The sequence below is a fragment of the Tripterygium wilfordii genome, chromosome 8, assembly GCF_013401445.1.
Source record: "Tripterygium wilfordii isolate XIE 37 chromosome 8, ASM1340144v1, whole genome shotgun sequence".
NCBI classification, from domain to species: Eukaryota; Viridiplantae; Streptophyta; class Magnoliopsida; order Celastrales; family Celastraceae; genus Tripterygium; species Tripterygium wilfordii.
Genome location: NC_052239.1, coordinates 8,272,822 through 8,298,750, shown reverse-complemented (window position 1 = coordinate 8,298,750; position 25,929 = coordinate 8,272,822). Strand labels below are relative to the sequence as shown.

General features: G+C 36.1%; 2 protein-coding genes across 2 annotated transcripts; one reads left to right on the top strand and one right to left on the bottom strand.

Moving 5' to 3' along the window:
- Positions 1 to 1,365: 1,365 nt before the first annotated feature.
- On the top strand, positions 1,366 to 24,802 carry LOC120004233 (chloride channel protein CLC-c-like). The gene is made up of 8 exons (XM_038853507.1): positions 1,366 to 1,427; positions 17,654 to 17,923; positions 18,799 to 18,999; positions 20,586 to 20,763; positions 21,571 to 21,833; positions 22,374 to 22,643; positions 23,139 to 24,267; positions 24,529 to 24,802. The coding sequence occupies exons 2-8, from the start codon at positions 17,739 to 17,741 to the stop codon at positions 24,616 to 24,618; spliced, it is 2,316 nt and encodes a 771-aa protein (XP_038709435.1). The 5' UTR covers positions 1,366 to 1,427; positions 17,654 to 17,738; the 3' UTR covers positions 24,619 to 24,802.
- Positions 5,712 to 14,311, bottom strand: LOC120003594. The gene is made up of 4 exons (XM_038852617.1): positions 14,235 to 14,311; positions 6,440 to 6,536; positions 5,932 to 6,302; positions 5,712 to 5,856 (listed from the first exon to the last, which is right to left on the bottom strand). The coding sequence occupies exons 1-4, from the start codon at positions 14,309 to 14,311 to the stop codon at positions 5,712 to 5,714; spliced, it is 690 nt and encodes a 229-aa protein (XP_038708545.1).
- Positions 24,803 to 25,929: the final 1,127 nt, after the last annotated feature.

Sequence of the window (25,929 nt, the reverse complement as noted above, 5' to 3'; positions counted from 1 at the left end):
CTAAATTTATTTACGCGCAATTTCATTAAAACATGTGCTCAAGAGTTATCGACTACTCGATAGATGACCGAGTGTCCATGGGTAATGCATTCAACATTAAACACACAACATAGCAACTTGAGTTCACAATAGCACACAATCCAAGGTTTGTTTCCCCTTGAACAAAAAGGCGGAAACGAATGAAATTAATACATAATTCGGGTACCCAATAGTGTTTTGAGATTAAGGGTTAAGAAAATCCCTACCTCGTTTGAGCAAAACTTCACCACAACTCTAGCCACCAACCTTCCAAGTTCAAATAACCTAATTTATAACATTTACAATCACTTGCCTTCCAACAATATCAATTTCAACACATACATTCACAATAAAACACTTACCTTAGTCAATTCTTCAAACCCTTGCTCAATCCCTTCTCCTCCTCTCTCCACACTTCAATCCAAGCTCAAATCTAGCATCAATATACATAAACTATGATTACTCAACAAGCTTTTACCCCAAAACCTCCAATTTCACGAAATCCCACAAAACCCATAAACCCTAGCTTTAAATCCATGGAAATCTTACCTCAATCTTGAAGAAATCTTGAAAGCCAAGCTTATACAAGTTCCAAACCCTTGATTCAACCTTTCTTCTCCTTGATCTCCTTCAAAACCATCACTCTCTCTCGGCCTTTCCTCTGTCAAATAAATGAAAATAAATCCAAATTTTGCCCATTCAAGTCTTTTAAAAACCCAGTTTCCCGATAGGTGTCCGGACGACTCCAAGGGGTGTCCGGACACTTTGTGAAAAAAATGAGACAGAGTGTAGAACTGTTCAAAAATTGCTCAAGGTTTCCGGACACTTCACCATTTTATTTTATTTTTTTCAATTGGGTTTTCACAGCATCAAACACCTACCACCATTTTAGGAATAATTTCTGCTATCATTTATTACCATCGTTTATTATCTGTAATATATGTTACAATGTATACTACTGATCAAATTGTCTATCAAACGGAGTCTTATTGGTATATAAAATTTTTTTAAAAAAAAATAAAATAATCATAAAAATCTTTAATTTTCGGTTCAACTTTAATAAGAAGTCTCTCTTTTGTTTCTATTTGATTAATTGCCTAAACAAATATAAAAATTTCTTAATTGGCCGCCAACTAATAATGACGTAACATCTAAAAATAAACAATATTTAGTAGCAAAAAATAAAATTAAGGAAACTAAATGAAACAAAAAGAAAGTAAATTAAAAAACTAAATGAAAGAAAAAGACAATGAGACTTGGTGGGTCCCGAAAAAATTGTCCAAAACTTATTTTCCTTGGGCCTTTTCCGTATTGCTCTTAATTAGATTAATAATAAATAAATTATTGCTTCTTTTATTCTTTCCATGGTCCCCATTGAAGCTGTCCCAGAAAGCAGAGAGAGGAGATAGAAGAAAAGAGGGTTTTTTTGAAAAATAACCCTCGTTTATAAACATTTTTCAAATCTAACCCTTCTTTTCAAAACACTTAAATATAACCCTTTTGCCAAAGGAAAAGACATTCATATCCTTTCACGTCTTTTCATGCACCACCTCTCTCTCTTAAACCCTAAAAATGATTTTCCCTCCCAAAAACACTCCTCTCCCTCTGCGAAACCACTCTCTCTCTCCTTCAAACCCAGTAAAACCGCCCATGTATACCTCTTTCATTCGAAATTTGTCACAGATCTAGTGAAATCGATAAGCCAAAAGCTCAAATCTTCAAGGTTGAAGTATCGGGACGTATAAGCTCGGTAAGCTGCCATAGCGACGTCGTCGAAGACGCAAACGAGCCTAAAGTCGACAACGCAATCTCCGAATTCGTTCCCCTAGAACATATAAGTGCTCACCGTGGTCGCTACATTTCCAACCCTTCGTCTCCTACTTCAGCGAGTTTGCATTTTACCATACAACATCTTGTGCTAAAACATCTTGTCATTTAAGTCGAGAAGGAAGATAGCACCAAACTAAGGTTAGTGTAGTGCATTTTATGAGTTAATATACCAGTACAAATATTTCGTTGATAAATGATTTTTCGTTGATGTGAGACAAATTTTTCGTTGGTTACTTCGTTAGTTTTCGTTTAACTCAGACAATTTTTCGTTGATAAAACATTTATATGGTTGATAATATAACGATTTCAATGAAGTGGGTTTCTCACCCAACAACTTTAACCATGGCTAGATGTATAGCGCAGAAGATGTTCGACCAATCGTAAATGGCAGAAAGTTTACACTTACACTTCACCATTCTGTTAGTGTAATAAAAACTCCAGTAAATATTTTTCGTTGCTAAACTTGTGTATTTTCATTGCTAAACGTGTATATTTTGGTTGCTAAACGTGTGTAATCTCGTAGCTAAATGACTGTATTGTCGTTGATATCGACAGCTTTTTTAGTTGATAACTGTTTTACTTTTCTTATATCATACCAATTGCAGTTATTTCGTTGATAACTGTTTAAATTTTCGTTGCTAAACGTGTATAATTTGTGTCTGTTTCGTTGATAACCCTGTTACTTTTCGTTGAGTTTTTTGGTTGAATACTCACTTATTTTGTGATTCAGAAATGGAAGAGGTTAGCATATTGGTTCGTTATTGTGGGTCTTGGGAAAAGGTTGGTCTCAGTTATGCATATAAGGGTGGGAAGAGTAAGGGCATGATAATTCCAAATGACATTTCCTACAACCAATTATTGGATATGGTGTACGAATTGACGAATATCGATCGTCGGACACATAACATCCAATTGAAGTATATTTTCAATGTCCATGGTCCAACTGAACCTGTTGAGATTGAAGGTGACAGGGATGTTCATTTTTTTGTACGATGCAACAGCGACAAGAACATACCTGGGACATCTCTATGCATTTCAAACACTGATAGAGAGGTATATGATGATGATACTGAGGTAAATTTTGAGTTAAATGATGATCGATATGATATTGCAGATACAGAATTGTTTGAAGAACCTGACATAGTTGGATTCAGTCGGAACATTGATGATCGTAACGAACCTCAGATAAATATATCAGAAGTTAACGCCAATGATCATACAACTGCCCAGGAAAAATTTTCTTCTGAGGGTAATGCTGGATTTGCCGGTTCTAATTCAATTGGTGCGTCACAAAGCTGTGGTAATATGATCTCACCTGTTGTACATGATGATTCATATGCTGTTTTGAAAGTCGGAGAAATATTTCCAGACAAGAAGAGCTTGTTTAAAAAGTTATGCATGCATGCGCTTCATTTGCACTTCGAATTCAAAGTGGCAAAATCGACAAAAACTCTTTTTGTTGTTCGATGCAAAGTAAGTGAATGCAAGTGGTGGCTTCGAGCAACGAGAGTTGATGACACTTGTTTTTTCGTCATAAAGGTATATCGTGACGAACATTTGTCTTCTTCTTGTTTTGAATTTCATGAAGCTCGTCAAGCAACAGGTTGGGTTGTGGGGGAATGCATTAAGTCTAAATATGAGGGGGTTAGTTGCATTTATAGACCAAATGACATTGTCAAGGATTTTCAGAGAGTGCATGGAGTTTCAATCACTTATGGGAAAGCTTGGAGGGCTAGAGAAAGTGCCCTACATTCATTACATGGTACGCCAGAACAATCTTTTGCTGAACTTCCTCTTTTTTTGCACAATTGGAATCAAACAATCCAGGAACGGTTACACATATTGAGTTGGATTCTATCAATCGATTCAAATACTGTTTCATGGCCATTGGACCATCATTAAGAGGTTTTCGTACTTGTATAAGACCTGTAATTTGTGTTGATGGAACTCATTTGAAAGGTAAGTATCTTGGAACATTATTTGTTGCCACATGTTTGGATGGAAACAACCAGGTTTATCCTTTGGCTTTTGGAGTAGGGGATTCAGAAAATGATGATGCGTGGACATGGTTCTTTGAAAAATTGAATGGAGCTATTGGAAGCATGGATTCACTTGTTTTTATATCGGATAGGAATGCAAGTATTGAAAAAAGTATCCGAAGAGTTTTTCCAGAGGCCATACATGGTGCTTGTATGTATCACCTTGGTCAGAATTTGAAGTCCAAAAAGTTTAGTGATTCCGTCATCCCTCTATTCTACAAGGCAGCAAAGTCATACAATAAGGTGGAGTTTCACCATATCATGAATCAAATACTCAGATTCGATGCAGGTAATGTTTTCAAGTATTTAAGTGAAGCTGGTTTTGAGAAATGGTCTAGGGCTTATTTTCCTGGACAACGGTATAACATCATGACAACAAATATAGCTGAATGCTTAAATGGAATATTGAGGGATGCTCGAACCTTACCTATTACGAAGTTGATGGATCATCTGCAATCTTTATTACAACGATGGTTTCATGAGAGACGATCAATAGCTCTTGAAATGAAAGGTGAACTGACTGACTATTACGATAAAGTTGCAGAAGAAAGAATGAATAGGTATTTAAAGTAATTTAATTCTCATTGATAACCTTGATAAATTTCGTTGATGATTTGTTTATTTCGTTTAGAATTTAGTTATTTTGGTTGATAAAACTTCGAGAATTTTCGTTGATGATTTAAATATTTCGTTTAGAATTTTGTTGTTGTAGTTGATAAAATGTATCGTTGATAACTTTGATGATTTTGGTTGATGATTTATATATTTCGTTGAGAATTTTGTGTTTTTCATTGACTAAAGTTTCGTTGATAACTATTATTTTCTCGTTGACTATTACAATTTTATCGTTGATAATTAAAATTTTGAAACTTTTCAGGGCTAGGGTCATGACTGTGGAGCCTATTAGTATAAATACTTTTCTTGTTAAAGATGGTGATGATGGAGGACAAGTGGATTTGGCCAGCAAGACTTGCTCCTGCAGAGTTTTTGATATTGACCATATACCCTGCATCCACGCCTTTGCAGCATGTAGAGTTAGAAAATTACCAATAATTTCATTGTGTTCGCAATATTATCGTACTGATATGCTACTGCTGGCATACGCAGAACCAATCAACCCTGTCTTGAACACAGACGCTAATGTTCTAACTGAGGAATTGAGGGTTGTCTTACCTCCAGAAACCAGGAGAAAAAGTGGACGACCAAAGAAACGTCGAATTCTATCATCCGGTGAGCAAATATAAAAAAGAAAATGCAGTCGTTGCAAACAAGATGGTCACAACCGTCAAACTTGTAGCGAGCCCATTTGTTTACACCCTAGCACGTCAGCACAATGAGTTATGATTGAACTTGATCGTTGGTATTTATTTGTTAGGCTATCTCATGTTTCGTTGATAACTATTACTTGTAACGTTGATAAGTCTTACTGTTTCCGTTGGTAGTTATGTTATGGTGCATATTTTTCGTTGATAACTATTATTCGTAACGTTGATAAGTCTTATTGTTTCCGTTGGTAGTTATGTTATGGTGCATAGTTTTTCGTTGATAACTATTATTAGTAACGTTGATAAGTCTTACTGTTTCCGTTGGTAGTTATGTTATGGTGCATAGTTTTTCGTTGATAACTATTATTCGTAACGTTAATAAGTCTTATTGTTTCCGTTGGTAGTTATGTTATGGTGCATAGTTTTTCGTTGATAACTATTACTTGTAACGTTGATTACTCAAACTGTCTTCGTTGGTAAATATAGAATATCATATATATAAATGAAATAATTACAGTTGTATATATTAAATAAACATAATATGTTAATAAAATAGAAATTACATTCTCATCGTGCCCATTTTCCATGTCTCGACTGTAAAATTTTTCGTAATAAATCCCATGTCCTCAGGTTTCAAAATGGTCACGTCCTTATCGGCTGAGAGAATCTCTATGAATTTTATACAGAACATGCCGCAGTCCGAACTGAACGAAAAAGCAAGCGAAATTAGGTCAATTATTTATTAGAAGAATATTTATTAAAGGAATATAAAACCTTACCCATTTTGTTGTTGAGGAACTTCAGGTTGACGCTCTATGGTCCATGGAGATTCATCGTCGATGACGTTGGCCCGCTTCAGCATCTTGGGGATCAATGTTGCAATGGATTTCATTTCATTACTAAATGTCTCCTGTCTGGTGTGCTTGATAAGTGAATCATAACAAATGATCCTCTTTTCTTGAAGGTCTATCACACCAGCAGCCCAATGATCAGCAGTTATATTAATTGGGAAATAAACCCTATCCAAATTGGACCAAGAGACCATATTTTCCTTAGATCCGTCAACAAAATGCAGTAGAAGATCATCACGGTCCCAATGTGAAGGCTCATTGTTCTCTTCGTGCAATTTGTAACGGATGTTAAGATATGTCTGGAAAAAAAATTATATTGAAATATCAACGAAAAAATATTTATGTTATCAACGAAAAAGTGTATATTATAAACGAAGAGTGTAATATAAATGTCAACCTAAACATAGATAAAATCAACGAGAATTAAAATACTTACATGAAAAGGTGTATCCATAATCGCACATTTTTGTCTGAAAATATCAGTATTCTCAGACATTCTTTTACGAATGAACTCGAATGCAACGTCAAAGATGCTGCAGAACATATTTATATCATTATAAGAAATAAAGTAAGTTTATCAACCATAAACACCAAAACAAATACAGTTATCAACCAAATCTATATGCATATATCAACCAAATCTATATGCATATTGACCAGACCTCTATTTTGAGGTCCTAATACTATCTAATTAGGAGGTTCTAGTGCTTATAGTAATTCATTTGTGTTTAAATAAAGTAATTTTACCCTTATACATGTTTCCCGTTGGTTCTGCAGGAAATCGGGCTTAAATGACTGAATTGGGCACTTTTTGCTGTGAGGTGTCGGGACTTAGATTATGAAGATATTCTTGAAGACTACAAGCTCCAACGGTACACTAATCTATGGCCGAGATTGAATTGTTTTATGAATGGATTAGATTACAACAAGACTTGAAGGGTTAAGATGATCATTTAAAGGTGAATCCAATGGTTATGCATAAGACAACATTCTTGCTTGCAATTTTTGACTTAAAAGAAGATCTTACTTGATTTTTGGAGTCAAAGATGGCTGCAAGTTGCCACACATTTAAAAGGAAATTGTTGGAGATACCAATGCCAAGATTTGGTGCAAGTTTGATCAAATGGTCAAAGATGACAAAATTGTTGGAGATACCAAGGTCAAGATTTGGTGCAAGTTTAATCAAATGGTCAAAGATGGCTGCAAGTGCACATGACAACTCAAATCTTGCAAAGCTAGACTTGGAAAATAATGCAAGTGCAACGGCTACATATTGCAAGGTTGAGATTTAATGAATTTTTCATTGACTTCTCCAAGAGGAAGCCACCATAGGAGTAGTGTAGATCTAGTTTCTCTCTCTAAGTTTTCTTTATTGTTTTTGGTGCTTTCTCTTGATTTTGTATAAATTCTGATTTAGATGACAATAGATTGGATGTTTATTGCAACAATCATGAGTGGGTAGTTCTCTTCTCTAGTTTCTAATCCCGAAAGGTGGATGCAAGGTTTCGATTACTCAAGGTATGTTCAAAGAATCGTAGCTTCGATTCTTCTCTTTTAATTTCGTGATAGTTATGTGAGTGGATATATGAGAATGACATATTTGATTGTATTCTTGGATTGTCTAGTCTAGGGATTGCATCTAATGTGTTTGATTGAGAATTGTTAAATCCATTGCATGATTTCCTTAATTAATTGAGTTTTCCATTGCATAACTATTAATTATGTGTATTGATGATGGGGTTTTGGGTTAATTTAGGAATGTGCATGGGAGAGTTATGGTTAATTGATCTTTGAGTGTGAAACTAGGGTGTTAGCCAAGCCGAGCCCCAAGGGGGAACATTAATCCATAATATTAGGTGTTTATCCCTTTGCGTTCATCGTAGATTAAGAGACCCGATGGCCTACATGTATGAATTGAAGTCTTATATCCCAATTCTCTTTGCATATGCATGATTGATAGTATCACACAATGCATTGTGTATGGTTGTGTGTGTTTGCAATGATACCTTGAGTATGAGAACCGAGTAACCACCGGGACGGATTAGAGACTAGGTTTTTAATTAATTGTTTTAAATCCAATTTGTGCTTACTTTGATTACAAAATCGCTCATGCTACCGAGTCATTCGGCCCATTTCTTTTACTTGCTTTAATTTGATATTCATTGTGTTTATTAGTGTTAGCTAGTCATTTGCATATCATTCACTTCAAATTTGCATTGCTTCCTCGTGGATCGATACCGGACTCACCGGTTTATTACTTGACGATACCCTACACTTGGGGTAAGTACACACACACACTTTGGTGTCGGTCAAGTTTTTGGCGCCGTTGCCGGGGAAGCGAGTGTCAAAGACGGAGCTGGGTGGCTTGTAGATGCTAGCTTTATGCTATTAAACGCCATCAAATAAGGAAGGAGCACGGTCACGCTTCAAGGGTAACTTCGTTCCTTCATTTTCCTTGCTCTCTAGAGTAGTTGATTTAGTATAGTTGCTGAAAAAAAAAAAAAAAAAATTTTGTGAGGAGAACTTGGCGGATGGGGCTAACTTAGATTCCTGTGGGCGATGGATGCCACCTTGTTTGCTGCTTGGTAGTGATACGTTGTTTAAGAAAGCTTTGTGCATTTTTATTTTTATCACTACTTGCTACATCTTGGTGTGTTATTGTTCCTAAGGTTGATTGTTGCTCTATTCCTATCCTTGCTCTTGTTCTTGCTTAATATTGTTCTTGGTTGTTCATTAATTGAAAAAAAAAATAATAATAAATAAAAAAAAAAAAAAAATCTTGTGTTACTTGACGTGGTTGATTGCTACTTTTGTGTGTTACTTGCTATTGTTCCTTGCCATCATGTCTCAACCTAGAGATAATGTTAGTGGGCGTGGGTCTAATAGAGATGGGATAAGTGGTGATATAAATGTGAGTGATGCGGGGAGTGTACGTGGGGGTGATATGAATCTTGATGCATTGCGTCGTCTTTTGCAACATGTGAATATTGATGAGTTGATGAATCCGGTGCAAGGGCAAGATGTCCAAATTGGCAATGCCCAAAATTTGCAAAATGTTCAAGTTGAGCATGCTTTGCAAAATGCACCTCAACCACTTCAACAAGACAATGCGGCGCAATTTGCCCCACAAAATGTCCACCCACCTATGTATTATCAAATGCCACAAGTGCCACAATATGCTCCCTTCGGACAAAATTTACATGCACCTCCTCCTTTTGACTACATTCATGCACATGAGTACCAACCCTTTAGGCAAGCACAATCTTCACACCAATGTATAGCTCCACCATCTTACCAACCATGCACCCCACCCCAAGAGAGATCACTTGAGGATACGCTTCAAATATTCATGGAAGCTCAATTGGAGGTTAATCAAAGGAGATTTGAATTTCGTGAGCAAACCAATAGAGCCTTAGAAGATTTAAGAAGCCAATTGACAAAGATCACTCAAACATTAGAATTTCAATTCGAAACTTCAAGTGAGGGGTTGGATGTGCAAGAACAAGAACAACCCATCATTACCTCAGGGAGTGGGATAGTAATTGACAATACCATGACTCCTAAGGTAAGTGAGGATGAGAAATTAGTGGAAGAAGTGGGTGGTGAGGTGAAAAATGTTGTAGTTGGAGATAAATCATGTCGAGACAAGGACAATTATCAAGTTGAAAAGGTTGAGGAAAAGAGCGAAGAGAAGAGAAATGAAGAGAAAGAGGAGAACAAAGTGAGACCAAAAGGGAATGAGTTACACCTTGGGAGGGCAATTGAGTGCATCCCTAAGCTTTATATTCACTCTCATGTTGAGGATAAATTAGAGATGACACTTGCAAAGAATTCATTTGAGGGTGTGCTAGTTTTGATTAAGAAAGGTAGTCGACTTTTGATTGAGGGAGATATTATGAAAAAAGTTTTGAAGTTCTTGACTATTTATAGTGTAGAACATTTGCCCCTTCATTTAGGAGCATTAGAGGCTTTCCCAATCAAAGTCGGTGCATACCAAGTGCATCCTCAAGAATTGACAACGTTACCTTTTGCAAGTGGATTTAAAGAATCCTCTAAACATCATGTCACATATAAAATATTTAACAAAATTAGAAAAGTGTGGCATCCCAAACCACGATTACAATTCTTTTTAGGTGAGTTTGGGGAAAAGGGGACCGAATCATGTGTGGTTCGTCATGTTCCTCAAAGTGGGAGTAGTGATTTTGAGGATGTTCTTGGTATCTCAAGGATCCCAGTTCTCCCATGTGTCATGGTTAGATTTCACCCTTGTACCATAGTATGGTTGTGATTAGTTTTGATTTGATTTCAATTTTTGTGTGTGTTTTGTATGCTCACAATCCATTTCCTAATTTTTGCTCCTTATGCACTTATTCAAGTTGGGGGGTGAGAATTGTGAAATGATTGTGTGTTATGTTGTGACTTTCTTACCCTTAATTTTGGTGTGTTTTTTGCATGTTCACAATGCATCTCACAATTTGTTCTTGCCTTGTTTTTTATTCTTGACATTGGGGACAATATCTCATTTAAGTTGGGGGGTGAGAGAATTGTGAATTCATTGTGAAACTTGCTTTATTTTGGTGTGCTTTTGTGAATATCAAAAATTTGAAAAAAAAAAAAAAAAAATTTCTTGTTGTGTCATGCTTGGATAGTGTGGTTGGTATTAACTTTTTCAGGATATGCTTCGTTTCTCATGATTCCGATCACTTTTGAAGAGTATGGTATGATTTCCTACCCTCTATCCTATTGTGTTGTGCTTTGTTGTTCATACATGCTAGATGGACTTTAGGAGGGGACGGGTAGGTGCTTTTGGGGATTCACTACCAATTTGACTGTTAATTTCTTATTCTTGTTCACACGTGCAAGTGTAGAGTAGGTTCCTTGGTTTCTTTTGCTAAATCAATGCATGTGATTGAGTGGGATGACTATAATCAATTTTTCTTGGGATGATTGGGACCTAGTTTGATATCAAAATTGTGCAGTTGAGCAGACATCTTGGCATTGAAGCATTTGCATGACAGCGTTTTTGGATCCTTTTGTCTGAAAAATGACCTTTTTACCCTTCTCATTCCTTTGAGCCATTCTTCATTGATATACATTGGGTTTTGGGTGATTCTTTTCATTGATATTCATTTGACATCTTAGCGCGTGTTCTTCAATAGCTTTGTAAACATTACATTTGATTACTGAGAAGTGTGATTTTTGTATTTTGCCACTTGCTTGTGAACTTAGGATTGAAAGATTCACTAGGTTGAGAGATTTGAGCTTAGCCTATTCATTTGTGAGTGATTACAAGCCCTAAATTTCTTTAAGCCTTTTTAGTTCACTTACAAGCCTTGTGTGAACCACTTCCTTAAATACTTCCCACCTTTGGTTGCAAGGTTGAGTATGAGCTTGAAAAAGATAAGTCGGTAGTGATATTACCCTTTCTTATGTTGAAAAAAAATTGAGGGTTGTTGTATAAATGTTGTTTATTCTCAAAAAAAAAAAAAAAGAAAAAAAGAAAAAAAAAAGGAAAAAGAAAAAGAAAAAAAAAAGTATGCAATAAAGAATCTTTTGTGTGTAAAGAAGGAGAAGTCTTTGAAATTGTGGTACAATGGAAGGGGTGACAAAATGAGAATTTAGCTCACATGTTTGAACTTAACCTTGCAACTTGTCACCTAGTTCCAAATTCTTCCTACCTTGTCCCATGACCACATTACAACCCAGTTAACCTTTTGATGAATTTGATCCAAGGTAAGCAAGTGAGTTGGTGAATGCATTAGTTGCTCTTGTAGGTGATTTCTTTCTCAAAGCTATGCCCATCCAAAATTATCATTCATAAACACATACATTTAATTCAATTGTGTAAGTCATTCACTTAGCACAATGATTTCATGTTTTTGTGTACATTTGGGATTGGGAATTTATGAACACCAAAAGGGTCCATAACAAGGTTTTGCTTGTGTGAATGTGTTGAGTTGTCTAGTTTGATTGCTAGTTTGATTGCACATATATTTTTCATAGTATAAAATGTTCTTGGTCATTTTTAAGGGGATTGAGATTGATTTTCCGAAGAGTTTGCATGTTTTCGACTAGCGGGGGAATTGGGGGATTAGCTCTATTTCTTGCATGTGAGAACTTAAGAATAATTTATGGTGCTTTCAAAGTAATAGTGGATCCCTTGGTAAGTGTTTGTGGGTATCGCTCTGATAAACCCTCACGAGACTACAACTCGTCCACTAGGGTGACCTAGGGGTTTAAAGGCTTGTTGCATGCGCTAAATGCAACCGTGATGCCTACGTCAGTGAGTTAGGATTTTATTTTTAGAAGTGTTTGCATTGCTAGGGACTAGCAACGTCTAAGTTGGGGGGTGTGACCAGACCTCTATTTTGAGGTCCTAATACTATCTAATTAGGAGGTTCTAGTGCTTATAGTAATTCATTTGTGTTTAAATAAAGTAATTTTACCCTTATACATGTTTCCCGTTGGTTCTGCAGGAAATCGGGCTTAAATGACTGAATTGGGCACTTTTTGCTGTGAGGTGTCGGGACTTAGATTATGAAGATATTCTTGAAGACTACAAGCTCCAACGGTACACTAATCTATGGCCGAGATTGAATTGTTTTATGAATGGATTAGATTACAACAAGACTTGAAGGGTTAAGATGATCATTTAAAGGTGAATCCAATGGTTATGCATAAGACAACATTCTTGCTTGCAATTTTTGACTTAAAAGAAGATCTTACTTGATTTTTGGAGTCAAAGATGGCTGCAAGTTGCCACACATTTAAAAGGAAATTGTTGGAGATACCAATGCCAAGATTTGGTGCAAGTTTGATCAAATGGTCAAAGATGACAAAATTGTTGGAGATACCAAGGTCAAGATTTGGTGCAAGTTTAATCAAATGGTCAAAGATGGCTGCAAGTGCACATGACAACTCAAATCTTGCAAAGCTAGACTTGGAAAATAATGCAAGTGCAACGGCTACATATTGCAAGGTTGAGATTTAATGAATTTTTCATTGACTTCTCCAAGAGGAAGCCACCATAGGAGTAGTGTAGATCTAGTTTCTCTCTCTAAGTTTTCTTTATTGTTTTTGGTGCTTTCTCTTGATTTTGTATAAATTCTGATTTAGATGACAATAGATTGGATGTTTATTGCAACAATCATGAGTGGGTAGTTCTCTTCTCTAGTTTCTAATCCCGAAAGGTGGATGCAAGGTTTCGATTACTCAAGGTATGTTCAAAGAATCGTAGCTTCGATTCTTCTCTTTTAATTTCGTGATAGTTATGTGAGTGGATATATGAGAATGACATATTTGATTGTATTCTTGGATTGTCTAGTCTAGGGATTGCATCTAATGTGTTTGATTGAGAATTGTTAAATCCATTGCATGATTTCCTTAATTAATTGAGTTTTCCATTGCATAACTATTAATTATGTGTATTGATGATGGGGTTTTGGGTTAATTTAGGAATGTGCATGGGAGAGTTATGGTTAATTGATCTTTGAGTGTGAAACTAGGGTGTTAGCCAAGCCGAGCCCCAAGGGGGAACATTAATCCATAATATTAGGTGTTTATCCCTTTGCGTTCATCGTAGATTAAGAGACCCGATGGCCTACATGTATGAATTGAAGTCTTATATCCCAATTCTCTTTGCATATGCATGATTGATAGTATCACACAATGCATTGTGTATGGTTGTGTGTGTTTGCAATGATACCTTGAGTATGAGAACCGAGTAACCACCGGGACGGATTAGAGACTAGGTTTTTAATTAATTGTTTTAAATCCAATTTGTGCTTACTTTGATTACAAAATCGCTCATGCTACCGAGTCATTCGGCCCATTTCTTTTACTTGCTTTAATTTGATATTCATTGTGTTTATTAGTGTTAGCTAGTCATTTGCATATCATTCACTTCAAATTTGCATTGCTTCCTCGTGGATCGATACCGGACTCACCGGTTTATTACTTGACGATACCCTACACTTGGGGTAAGTACACACACACACTTTGGTGTCGGTCACATATATCAACCAAATCTATATGCATATACCAACCTAAATAAAAGCAGTAGTCAACGTAAAAGTAATTCAGTTATAAACATAATTTAAAAACTTTCATTAACATAATAACTAATTTATAAATTTCTATATCATTAACAGAAAACGTAATATACAAATTAAGAGTTATAAGTGCGTACCGTGTCTAGTAGCCACTTGCTTTGGTCGATGATTGTATCAAACCAATCCTTTTTTGCATCAATTGTTTTTAGATCAATTGTCTTATCATGATTGATGGGATTCTTAAAGAATTCATTCATTTCAACTTCCCATTCGTTAGGAAACTCTGAAATAGGATTGAACTCTGGGAGGATCTTTCTCTTCTTCTTGGAAGGGTCAGTATATGGTGACACTTGGTACGGACCCCTCTTCTTCAATCTTTTGCTCTAATACTGTTGACCTTCTGTTGCAAGCTTTGCCAACAAACGTAATTTATTCGCATCAGTATCATCCTCCTCATTAGCAATTGAACTACTCCCATCAACCATTTCTTCGACTGAGGCATCAACCAGTTCATCAGGTTGATCAACCTTAACTTCAGAGATACCAACCATAAATTCATTGGTATCAACCTTATCTGAAGTCGTTGCAACCGTGTTGTCAACCATAAACGTAAGGTTATCAACCTTAAGTTCACTGTTATCAACTTCAAACTGGTAATTATCAACTTTATCATCAACCTTGATATCAACACTGTGACCCTTCTCAATTGCTACAGAAGGATTATCAAGATGACGATCATCATCATCAACAATCTCATCGACATGGGGGGCAACATAAAATCTATCTGCATCATCATCATCATCGGTTGTTTCAATTGGCAACTGATCCACCTTTTCAATAATATCGCTAATAACTTTATCAAAAACTTCTTTGGATTCAGTTGCCAAGTTCTCGTCCCCCTCGATGGATGTTATATCACCCTTCTCCAGGTGCCCAATTTCCACCTGCTCAGCTTCAACTTCATCTTTATCATCATTTAAAGAAGGCTTCTTCTTCATTGAAGCCTTCTTTCTCCTGGAAATCAGCTCTTCCAAACCCACTTTTTTCTTCTTCTCCAACTCTTGTAACTCTGATATTTCTTTGGCTGCCTTCGGCATTAAACGTGAGCTCCTTCTCAGAGTATTTTTCTTTACATGCTTCCCCTTTTTTATCGCCCTCATCTTCACAATCTTCCTCTTAATCCCCACCTTTTCTTCCTTTTCCTCAACTTTATCATGTGTAATTTTCTTTTCTTCTTCTTCTGTTTTGCTCAACTTCTGAGCAGATTTTAGGCTCACAATCTCGTGCTCAATAGAACTGAGTCTCACCGAGATATCATTTATCTTCTCATCCAGTTTATTTTCTAATGCAGCAAGAGTATCCTTGACCAATCCCCTGATCAACGAACTCACAAGCAATCCCATCTCAAATGTATCATCTGACTTTTTAACTGAACTGACATCAGAGTCAGCTCCAGGGTTCTGAATGGGTTGCTTGGCTTTCTTTGCCTTCTTTAACAAGACACCTACATTCCCTTCACAATTAAATGTATAGTCTTGCTCACTTTCTGAGTGTGTGTTGACCATTTCAAAGACTGTAACCTGAAGATGAAACAATAATATAATATAAAACATCTAAATTATATTATCAACGTAAATAAATAAATTACCAACGTAAATAAATAAAATACCAACTTAAATATATACAATACCAACGTAAATATATATAATACCAACGTAAATATATACAATATCAAAGTAAAAAAATAAAATATCAACGTAAATATATACAATACCAACGTAAATATATACAATATCAACGTAAATATATACAATACCAACGTAAACTATATACAATACCAACGTAAAATTCTCAATAACAAATAAAACATATAAATTGTAAATCATCAAACTTCACATTTTCATTATAAACCAGAAAAATATAATTACCTCATCCGCCTCCAATATATCGTTGACAGTCTTGGACTTTGGTGCCTTAGTTGATGACCATTTCAACATTCTAGGCAACAAATTCAGATCAACACAGTCTGCAAAACTTGCTGCAATACTTGGAATAACCTCGTATACCCATAGTTGGAAAGCCCAAGGAAAGCCCAATAGATTGTACCATTCAAAATCATTCTGCTTGGCCTTAAATTTGTCGGACCTTCCAACAAGACAATTAGTTAGGGACTGTATTGTCTTCTTGTAGGACAAAGTCCCCCATGGGTACTTGTTGAACTCATCAACATAATCAACCAGATTCAAGAAATCAACATCAATCAACAGCTTCACATCTCTACCTAAGAGTACATACTCAACAAAATATACAAGTGCCAACTTATATACATCTTCTGGATCTTGGCACTGCATAAAAGTCCTTCGTAACTCTTGGCATGAAATATGATAGCTTCCATTGAAATACTTATTCTGCAAGCCCACCCTAGGTTCACCAGACTTCTCCATCTCTTTCAAATATAATGAGATGTCTGGTAGGGAATGACACCTCAATCCAGTTATGAGGTTAAATTCCCTTATTGAAAAACTAGTTTCTCTTCCACCAATCAAAAACACCAACTTCCCTTTCTTTTCATCTTCTTTTGATTGTACTTGCCGAAGGAGGAGTTGGTGTACAATCTGTGGAGCCCATTTAATGTTTTTCAATTGTAAGAAAGTACCAAAACAGGTTCCCCTAAACAAAGTCAGCTGATCTTTGCTCAGCTTACTCCTAATATCGTTTATTGTTTCATGTAACTTTGAAAAAGAAAGAACCTTGGCACCAAATCTCTCGTTGATGGGAATCTTGTATGCCATTTTATGTCAAATCTGCATGTATATGAAAGGTGGAAAATAAGTTTATCAAACATAAACACAAAACCAAAACAGTTATCAACTAAATATATATGTATTTATCAACGAAAAAGTCATACAGTTCCCAACGAAAAAGTAATAAAGTTATCAACCTAAAAGTAATACAGTTATCAACCAAAAAGTAATACAATTATCAACCAAAAATTAATACAGTTATCAACCAAAAAGTAATACAGTTGTCAACATAAATAAAAGCAGTTATCAACGAAAAAGGTACAAACTTTCATGAACAGTACAACAACTTTCTACGTGTACTGCAAAACTGATAACAACGAACATGCACGCCTTTACCAACGAAACCCAACACCCTATAACATATATATTACACGCATGACTGTACTGTTTCTCTAACCTCTTCCAAAAATCTCATACATATGAACGAATATTTAAACACCGTAAATCCATGAAATGAAACTAACCTTAGAGTCGCGTTTGTTGTTGTTGTTGTTCGTTCGTAAAAAACCAGAAGAAATTCCAACAAATAATATTCTCGGAAGAACGAAGAAGTTGAAGGAAGAAGATACAGATGTGAGAGAATTTTTTATGCTCGTGTGTGAATAAACGAAGAAGAAGATGAAAGGACGGGTTTTACGCAATTCGAGACGGTAATTATTGACTTTTAGGATTTTGAACTGTGCAATGGGTAATTTTGTCTTTTCCTTTGTCAAAAGGGTTATATTTAAGTGTTTTAAAAAGATGGGTTAGATTTGAAAAATGTTTATAAACGAGGGTTATTTTTCAAAAAAACCCAAGAAAAGATTCAAGGCTTCACAACAGATTGTTGTATTTGAAAAGGAGATTGAGAGGCTGAGAGCAGATTGTCGACATTTTGGCTATGATGGATGAGAGAGAAGAGAATGATATAGAGATAGAGGGGATAATTGGGTATGAGAGGAGGGGATCAGGGTTCTCTGATCAAACGATTAAGGAGCCACTGTTGGGAAAAAGCAGGATCAACAACACTTCGCAGATTGCGATTGTTGGTGCCAATGTCTGCCCCATTGAGAGCCTCGATTACGAGTAAGCCCCTAGATTACCCTTTGCTATCTTATTTTTTTATTTCATGCACGGTTAGTTAGGTCGGTGCTGGAAAACGTTTGATTTATGTAAATCGTTTGTTTCTAATTCTCTTTGACACGTTTTTGTGTTATGTTGCGTTTTTGTCACCAAAATTCAGCTTTTTAGTATTGTTCTCTCAATTTCGTTTTGGTATGACTTTTGATTTGTTCCTTTTTCCCCTTTGAGGTTGTATTTGGTTTCTGTAAATGATGGAGTTGAAGGATCAGATGGTACTGGATATATTTTGGATATATTTTGTGATGCTGTTTATGTTTTTGAAATGGGTGTTTGTTGGATTTTTGCTTCTGGTGTTGGAATGATATGGGAAGGAGATATGAGGTGCTGCACTGAACGTTGTTTTAGATGAGATTATGTTGTTTCATTGTCAGTTACTCAGTTTCATAAATTTTCTGTTTGATAGCTAGGAAAATGGTGCGAGGAAAAAAATATTGGGATTGCTGTATAAACTAGAAGAAAACTTAAAATAAATGTCTATTTCATCATTATATCTGCAGTAGCTCAAGTCATTTCATTTGAATTAAGAAATAAAGTATTGCAGCATCATTGCCATTTCAGTGAAATGTTCATAAATCATGTTCCAAGGTACATAATGGTGAGTTCCAAAGTGAAGAGATCTAGCCAAAAGTAACCTTAAGCCATATGCTGCCATCACTTTGCTTGCAATTTCTGTCCACAAAATTTTATTTGATGCAAAAGTTAATTCATCCAGATGTTTCCTTCTAATACACTATTCAAGAGGAAAAAAAGAAATAATAAAAAGCGAACTTCTTAACACTATAGACATCTACCTAACATTGTCTCATTTTTTTTTTCAGGATTGTTGAGAATGATCTTTTTAAGCAGGACTGGAGGTCTAGAAGGAAGGTCGAGATATTTCAGTATGTTGTCCTAAAATGGACACTTGCACTCCTCATTGGGTTAGGCACAGGGGTTGTTGGTTTTTTCAATAACCTTGCCGTTGAGAATATTGCTGGATTCAAACTTCTGCTCACCAATAATTTTATGCTCAAGGAAAAGTAAGCCTGACTTTGTCTTTGTTAATCCTATCCAGCTTTTTTTGAATGGTCTGAATTATCTTGTTTAAATTTTGTTTACTTTGGTTTAGGATCACTTCAATCTATGAAGAGGTCATATTTTATGTATTTCTTAGGTAGAATATTAGGTATAATATTTTAATGTTACTGTACATATTTCATAACTCGTAAGTTCATTTTTCTGCTCAAAAATAGTCCTTTGGGAAGATTTTAGTATCCAGTTACATTTAAGCTACTATTTTAAGCATATATTATTTATTTGTGATGAATTCTATACCTTTTGGAGTTGAAAAGCTATGTATCTTTTGTAGATGTGTTATTTTGTTCCATTTATTCTCTGCTATGCCCATAGAGTATTTGGCCACCTGTCTAAGGTTTGCCTTTCAAATAAATAGCACAATACTTTTACAAAGTTCTCTCTTCTTGGTGACGAAATAATACTGTTAAGTAAATAATGGTGCAAGTGCATGGTAGGGGTCTTATATCTAAATTTATGATTGCTCATGGCCATTCATTATCGTTTTTTTCCCTTTGTATCCCTATCAATTAGTCACTCCATTGAAGCCACTGTTGGATATAGTTTGCATCAGAGCCACAATCTTTTTATTTTAAAAAAGAGACACAATATGATTTTTATGGGTGGTTTAGAAAAACATTTGCCAATCCCAACAGTAGCTTTTTTGTTGGTTGGTGTTCCCCCTTGGAGCATAGCTGCACAGGTTACAGAAAGTCATAGTGTATTGGTAATGACGTAATGTACCTCATATAACATTTGCCCATGCAAGTTTGTGGTTCTCCAGTGTCATATCATATTGCATCCTTATTTTTGTTCCCTTTCTGTACGTACAGACTTACGTTAGGAAATACATGCTACACTGCATGCATATCTAGAAAATTATTCTACTGAATTATGATAATTTATCTCTATAGCTAAAAGGTCATTCAGGGTTAAATTAATGTTTCTTTTTGAATGCAAAAAGAAACTTTATTAATGGGCACTAATTAAGTGCACAAGAAAAGAGTACAAAATCAACAAAAAATGAAAAAAAGAAAGAAAGATTAAAAAAAAGGCTAAATGAGGAGAGAACTAGACACCATTTAAGTTGATAGACTCAAAAGAAATTGTTAAACTGTCTAAATAGCCAAAACTTGACTGTAGATAGCCAATTTTCCATGAACTGGTGCAGCTTAGATTCTTTCTAAAGACTCTGTTGTTTCTTTCTTGCCAAACCAGTCAATAAGTAATCATGAAGGTCCTCAACCAGATTTTCCTTTTCCCAGCATTTCCATACCAGCTCCAAGAAATTAGTTTTGCTAGTAAACCACTATATCTAACCTAGCTGATTCCTATCAATTTCATAGTGTTTCACACAAAAAGTATTTGTTCTTGGAATTTTTGCCTTTTTAATGTCCAAGTTTTTCCTAGATCATAATGATTGTCCTGTTGCGCAACTGGAATGTCTATTTTTTTTTCCTGAAATAACTTTCATGCATGTTTTTAACAATCTCATACTTCCAACCTTTTGATACTATTGAGTAACTATGAAGTTCTTTTTACTCCAGTGCAGGTATTATTTTGCATTTCTATGTTTTGCTGGTTGCAACGTGGCTTTGGCGATTGCTGCTGGTGCCCTTTGTGCTTATATTGCTCCTGCAGCAGCAGGCTCTGGCATACCTGAGGTGAAAGCATACCTCAATGGTATCGATGCTCATTCTATTCTGGCTCCAAGTACCCTTTTTGTGAAGGTACGTCATCAACAACAATCTGTCTCTCATACACACTCACACATGGAGGCAACATGCATGCATGCCCTAGTTAAATAATTATTTTATTAGTATAGCATTTAGCTTGTTTCTTGAGCATATGAAACTTCTAGCTCACTGGGAAAAATATCTCGTGAGTGAAATTTCTGTGATTACTCACTTGGGGTTGAGAATGTTGATACTAGTTTATCAATCGGAAAGGGAGTCTTGAAAAAAAAAGGAAAAAAAAGAATCATGAGTTAGATAACAGACACATTCTATTCCTCCCGTGTTAGCTATCTAAACTACATACATATCTTATTTATGTGCCTGGTTATTAGCCTGGATGGAAGTTGAATTGCATTCAGCTGGTTCTCAAAACTCGTTTAATATTCTGGTTATGAACAGTAACTAGTTGGCTTCATAGCTTGGTTGTGATTATGTTTTGTTGTCAGAATCAACCACTCAGTGGAAACTGAAATTTGTTGTGTGTGGTTCATCATTTGAATTTCAGCAGCCCATTACTTCAGTTATTCAATTTTGCGGCCAGACTAAATGCTGACATGTTGGTAAATCATTTTCTGTATCTTGATAAATTTTTCTGTTGTGCTGGAAAACTTTTTCTTGTATTGCCCCTATTCTGAGAGAGAACTATTAAAAATGATTCAGCTTTCTTTATATTATTTTAAGTCTTACAACTGAATTAGTTGTCTATTTCCTACAGTATCTCATTTGTTATTAATTGCCAACGACAGGATAGAGCTTAATTCTAAATAAATCTACATTGATTCAGCAATTACAATTTTGCAGATCTTCGGTTCCATTTTCGGTGTCGCTGCAGGATTTGTTGTGGGTAAGGAAGGACCAATGGTACATACTGGTGCTTGCATAGCTAATTTGCTTGGACAGGGTGGTTCTCGAAAGTACCATTTAACTTGGAAATGGCTTAGATACTTCAAAAATGATCGGGACAGGCGGGATTTGATCACATGTGGTGCTGCTGCTGGTGTAGCAGCTGCTTTTCGTGCACCGGTGGGTGGTGTCCTCTTTGCTCTTGAAGAAGTGGCTTCATGGTATCTCTGTCAACTTTTTAGCTCTGCTTTCTAGTACCCTAATTGTGGTTGAATGAGCAGTTGCAACATTATCAATGGTAACCAATCCCCCAACCCAAAAAATAGAAATGGTTTGACCAATATTTCAGACCTTGGCATAGTGATATAATAGACATAGATGATATCAAACCATTATCATTGCTTGAATTGATGATACCTCCTGTATTCGGTTAATGTGAAATTGCTATGTACTCTGGCATCTGAAGTGATGTAATGGAGTAGGAAAAATAGGGAAAGAACAAGGAAGAGAGAACGACTGTTTGAACTTGCTTAGAGTACAGGTACTCCTTTTGAGAATCTAGTAATCTACTAATTTGATGAACTGAGATAACTTTTTCTAGTATTCAGAAGACAGTATAAACAGCATTTCTGGTGCTAGATTTTTAGATTAGTGCTTAGTTCAATTGAGGTCAACTTTCTACATTGCTTCTATTGAGAAATTCAAGATCTTGATCCCTTCTTTATACTTAGGCATACTGTGTTTTCGTTTAATTCATTTAGGTGGCGGAGTGCTCTCCTTTGGAGAACATTTTTTACAACAGCTGTTGTGGCTGTGGTTTTGAGAGGTTTCATAGAATTTTGCCGGAGTGGAAAATGCGGGCTGTTTGGACAAGGAGGTTTGATCATGTTTGATGTCAATTCAGCAAAAGCCATGTACAGCACCCCAGATCTATTGGCAGTTATATTCCTTGGAGTCCTTGGAGGTCTTTTGGGAAGTTTTTACAATTATCTTGTGGACAAGGTTCTTCGTACTTACAGCATCATTAATGAGTATGTACTGAAATATCTTGCAGTTGATGATTATTGCGACACTGATGCTATTTTAGCTTTCCCACAGAATCATTGTTCACTTTGGAATTGTAAATTTCCAGTTACATCCAGATGTCTAAATGGCATATGGACAAAATATTTTGATGCCTCATAATTTCTGAAATTGTGAATATCGCCTACTCAAAAGTGTTTAATTTTAAGAAAAGAGTTTATTTATGTATGCATAACACATGTACGTCTTCTGGTGTGCAATTGATATTTCAGTAAACCCATATATCTATACGCATCTAATAATGTCTTGACGTTATCTTAAAAAGTTCCGTTTGTTTTCTTTATCAATTCAAAAATATTTTATAAGCTCAGGCTGCACAAGTCTGTAAAGCTCCACCTTCCATCATTGCTTTGGTTTTATTTTCTTTGGTATTCTGCTATTTTCATGTGATGTATAGAATTTGGTTTCATCTATCTGTAGCTGATTCTTGATAATAATTGCAGGAAGGGTCCTTCATTTAGAGTCCTGCTTGTCATCATCATTTCACTTTTGACCTCTTGTTGCACCTATGGCCTTCCATGGCTCTCCCCGTGTATTCCTTGTCCTCCTCACCTTGAGGACTCATGCCCCACAGTGGGTCGCTCTGGAAACTACAAGAATTTTCAGTGTCCGCCCCACCACTACAATGATCTTGCTTCTCTTTTCTTTAACACCAACGATGATGCTATCCGCAATCTATTAACCTCTGGAGCTGAAAAGAGATTCCTGCTCTCTTCCCTATTTGTTTTCTTTGCTGCTATGTATGTTCTTGGTATTATAACTTATGGCATAGCCATTCCCTCTGGGCTATTTATCCCTGTCATACTTGCCGGAGCTTCTTATGGACGCCTAGTCGGGAGTTTCCTTGGTTCTCTCTCTGAACTTGATGTGGGTCTGTTTGCTCTTCTTGGAGCTGCCTCCTTCCTTGGTGGCACCATGAGGATGACGGTGTCTCTCTGCGTCATACTTCTGGAGCTCACAAATGATCTATTGATGCTCCCATTGGTGATGCTGGTTCTTCTAATTTCCAAAAGTGTAGCAGACTGTTTCAACCATGGTGTCTATGATCAAATTGTGAAGATGAAAGGTTTACCTTATTTGGAAGCACATGCAGAGCCATACATGAGGCACTTGGTTGCTAGTGACGTTGTTTCTGGTCCATTAATTTCATTTTCTGGGGTTGAAAAAGTGGGAAATATATATCATGCTTTGAAGATAACAAGGCACAACGGGTTCCCCGTGATTGATGAACCACCATACTCTAGTGCTGAGGAGTTGTATGGGCTTGTTTTGAGGTCTCATCTGCTTGTGTTGCTTAAAGGGAAAAATTTTTCAAAACAGAGCACGATGACTGGATCAGCAATAATGAAGATCTTCAAGGCACATGATTTTGCAAAGCCTGGCTCGGGCAAGGGGCCCAAGCTGGAGGATTTGGACATTACAGAGGAGGAGATGGAAATGTATGTCGATCTTCATCCCATTACCAACACATCTCCCTACACTGTAGTCGAAACCATGTCGCTAGCTAAAGCTGCTGTGCTCTTTCGGCAACTTGGCCTTAGGCACATGTGTGTGGTGCCTAAAACTCCCGGGGTAAGACTCTCTCCCCCCCTCCCTCCCTCCCAAAATAGGTACTCACATGCTTTTACGCCGGGGGCCATGCTTTTAATCAGAATTTCTTTGTATCTCTAAACTGGAAGACCAGAGCCCAACACTGTAACCCACCCGTCTTTCTTTTTTTTCTTGTCTCTGGAATTGGATTAGTCTGCCTACTAAGAATGTCTTAACTTTCACCAATATACTATTAGTTATTACTAACCATTTTTTTTCACAATTTTTTATGATATTCTGCAGAGGCCTCCTATCGTCGGAATCTTGACGCGTCATGACTTCATGCCGGAGCACATATTGGGACTCTATCCACATATAAACCCCCACAAGTAGGGCAAGCAAGCAAGTCACCCATGTGTTTTACCACCTCCATGAATTTCAATAGTATCATGTTTTCTCGTTACAAAATTCATTGGCATTCTGGGTGCTCTTTTTTTTTCATTACTGAAATTTGTTTTTCTTGAGGGATTCTTTAAGGGATAAGTATTAGAGAAGCCCCTGAAGTTTCAAAAAAAAACCGGTTAAGCCCTTAATTTTTTTTTCGGGCCAAATCAATCCTTAACCTTTTAATTATGGTCCACGTTAACCCTCAGACCATTTTGTCTTTAAAATAGTATGATGTGGACACCATTTTTAGATAGGAAAATGACATAGGTACATAATTTTTGATATTCATAACATACATAATCTATGTGGCATGCCAACTAAGCATGTCACATAGATTTATGTAGTCAAAACCCTAAAGTTGAATATTATTTTCCCACTTCTCTCTCATCAGATATTTTTTACATGTTTTAACTTTTTTGATCTCACTTTTTTGGTTCTCTCCCATTCACTCTCTTCAGATATTACACACCACTTTTCTTCTCTCTCTTCATTCCAACTTCTTTCCTCTTTCTTATCTCAGCAATCTTTGGGATAATTACATTGTGCACAAATAGTGCAATAATACACTGAACAAATTACACTACCAAATTCATAGTGTAATAACCCCTGGATTAAATACAGAGTCAGATTTTATGCTTTGTGCAAAATTATAGATTGTTAAGATACATTACACAATAGTTTAGGGCCTACAAAAATATGAATTACATTTTACACATGACAGTGTAAAACCAATATTCCCTAACAAAACTTAATTACATTGGTTTTACATTTGAACCCATAGACAATAACAGGACATATGCTTAGGTGCTCCTCACGTAGGGGAGTGCATTTGTGCCTTTGGTTTTGGCCATCCTGAAAAAGAATGTTCAATTACATTACTTACTAGTGAACGATGACTTTCAAACAAACAAATTAGGTTGAACAAAATGAGAGGACATCGAAATGCAAAAAATGCATTCAAAAAATAATTACATATCAAAATGTCAATGTATTGAACAAGTGCATTGTGCATAATTTACAATGTTCCAAATACAATATGCATTGCCCAAGACCCCAATGGCTGCATCCCTGTTTTTACTGTGTCTAAAAGGAGTTTAGAATTTGATGTATCTATCAATGTTGCTAAAATTTTTAGGTCATACCCAGGAATTTTTTGCGATAATTACATTGTGCACAAATAGTGTAATAATACACTGGGTCAAATACACTACCAAATTCATAGTGTAATAACCCCCTGGACTAATTATAGAGTCAGAT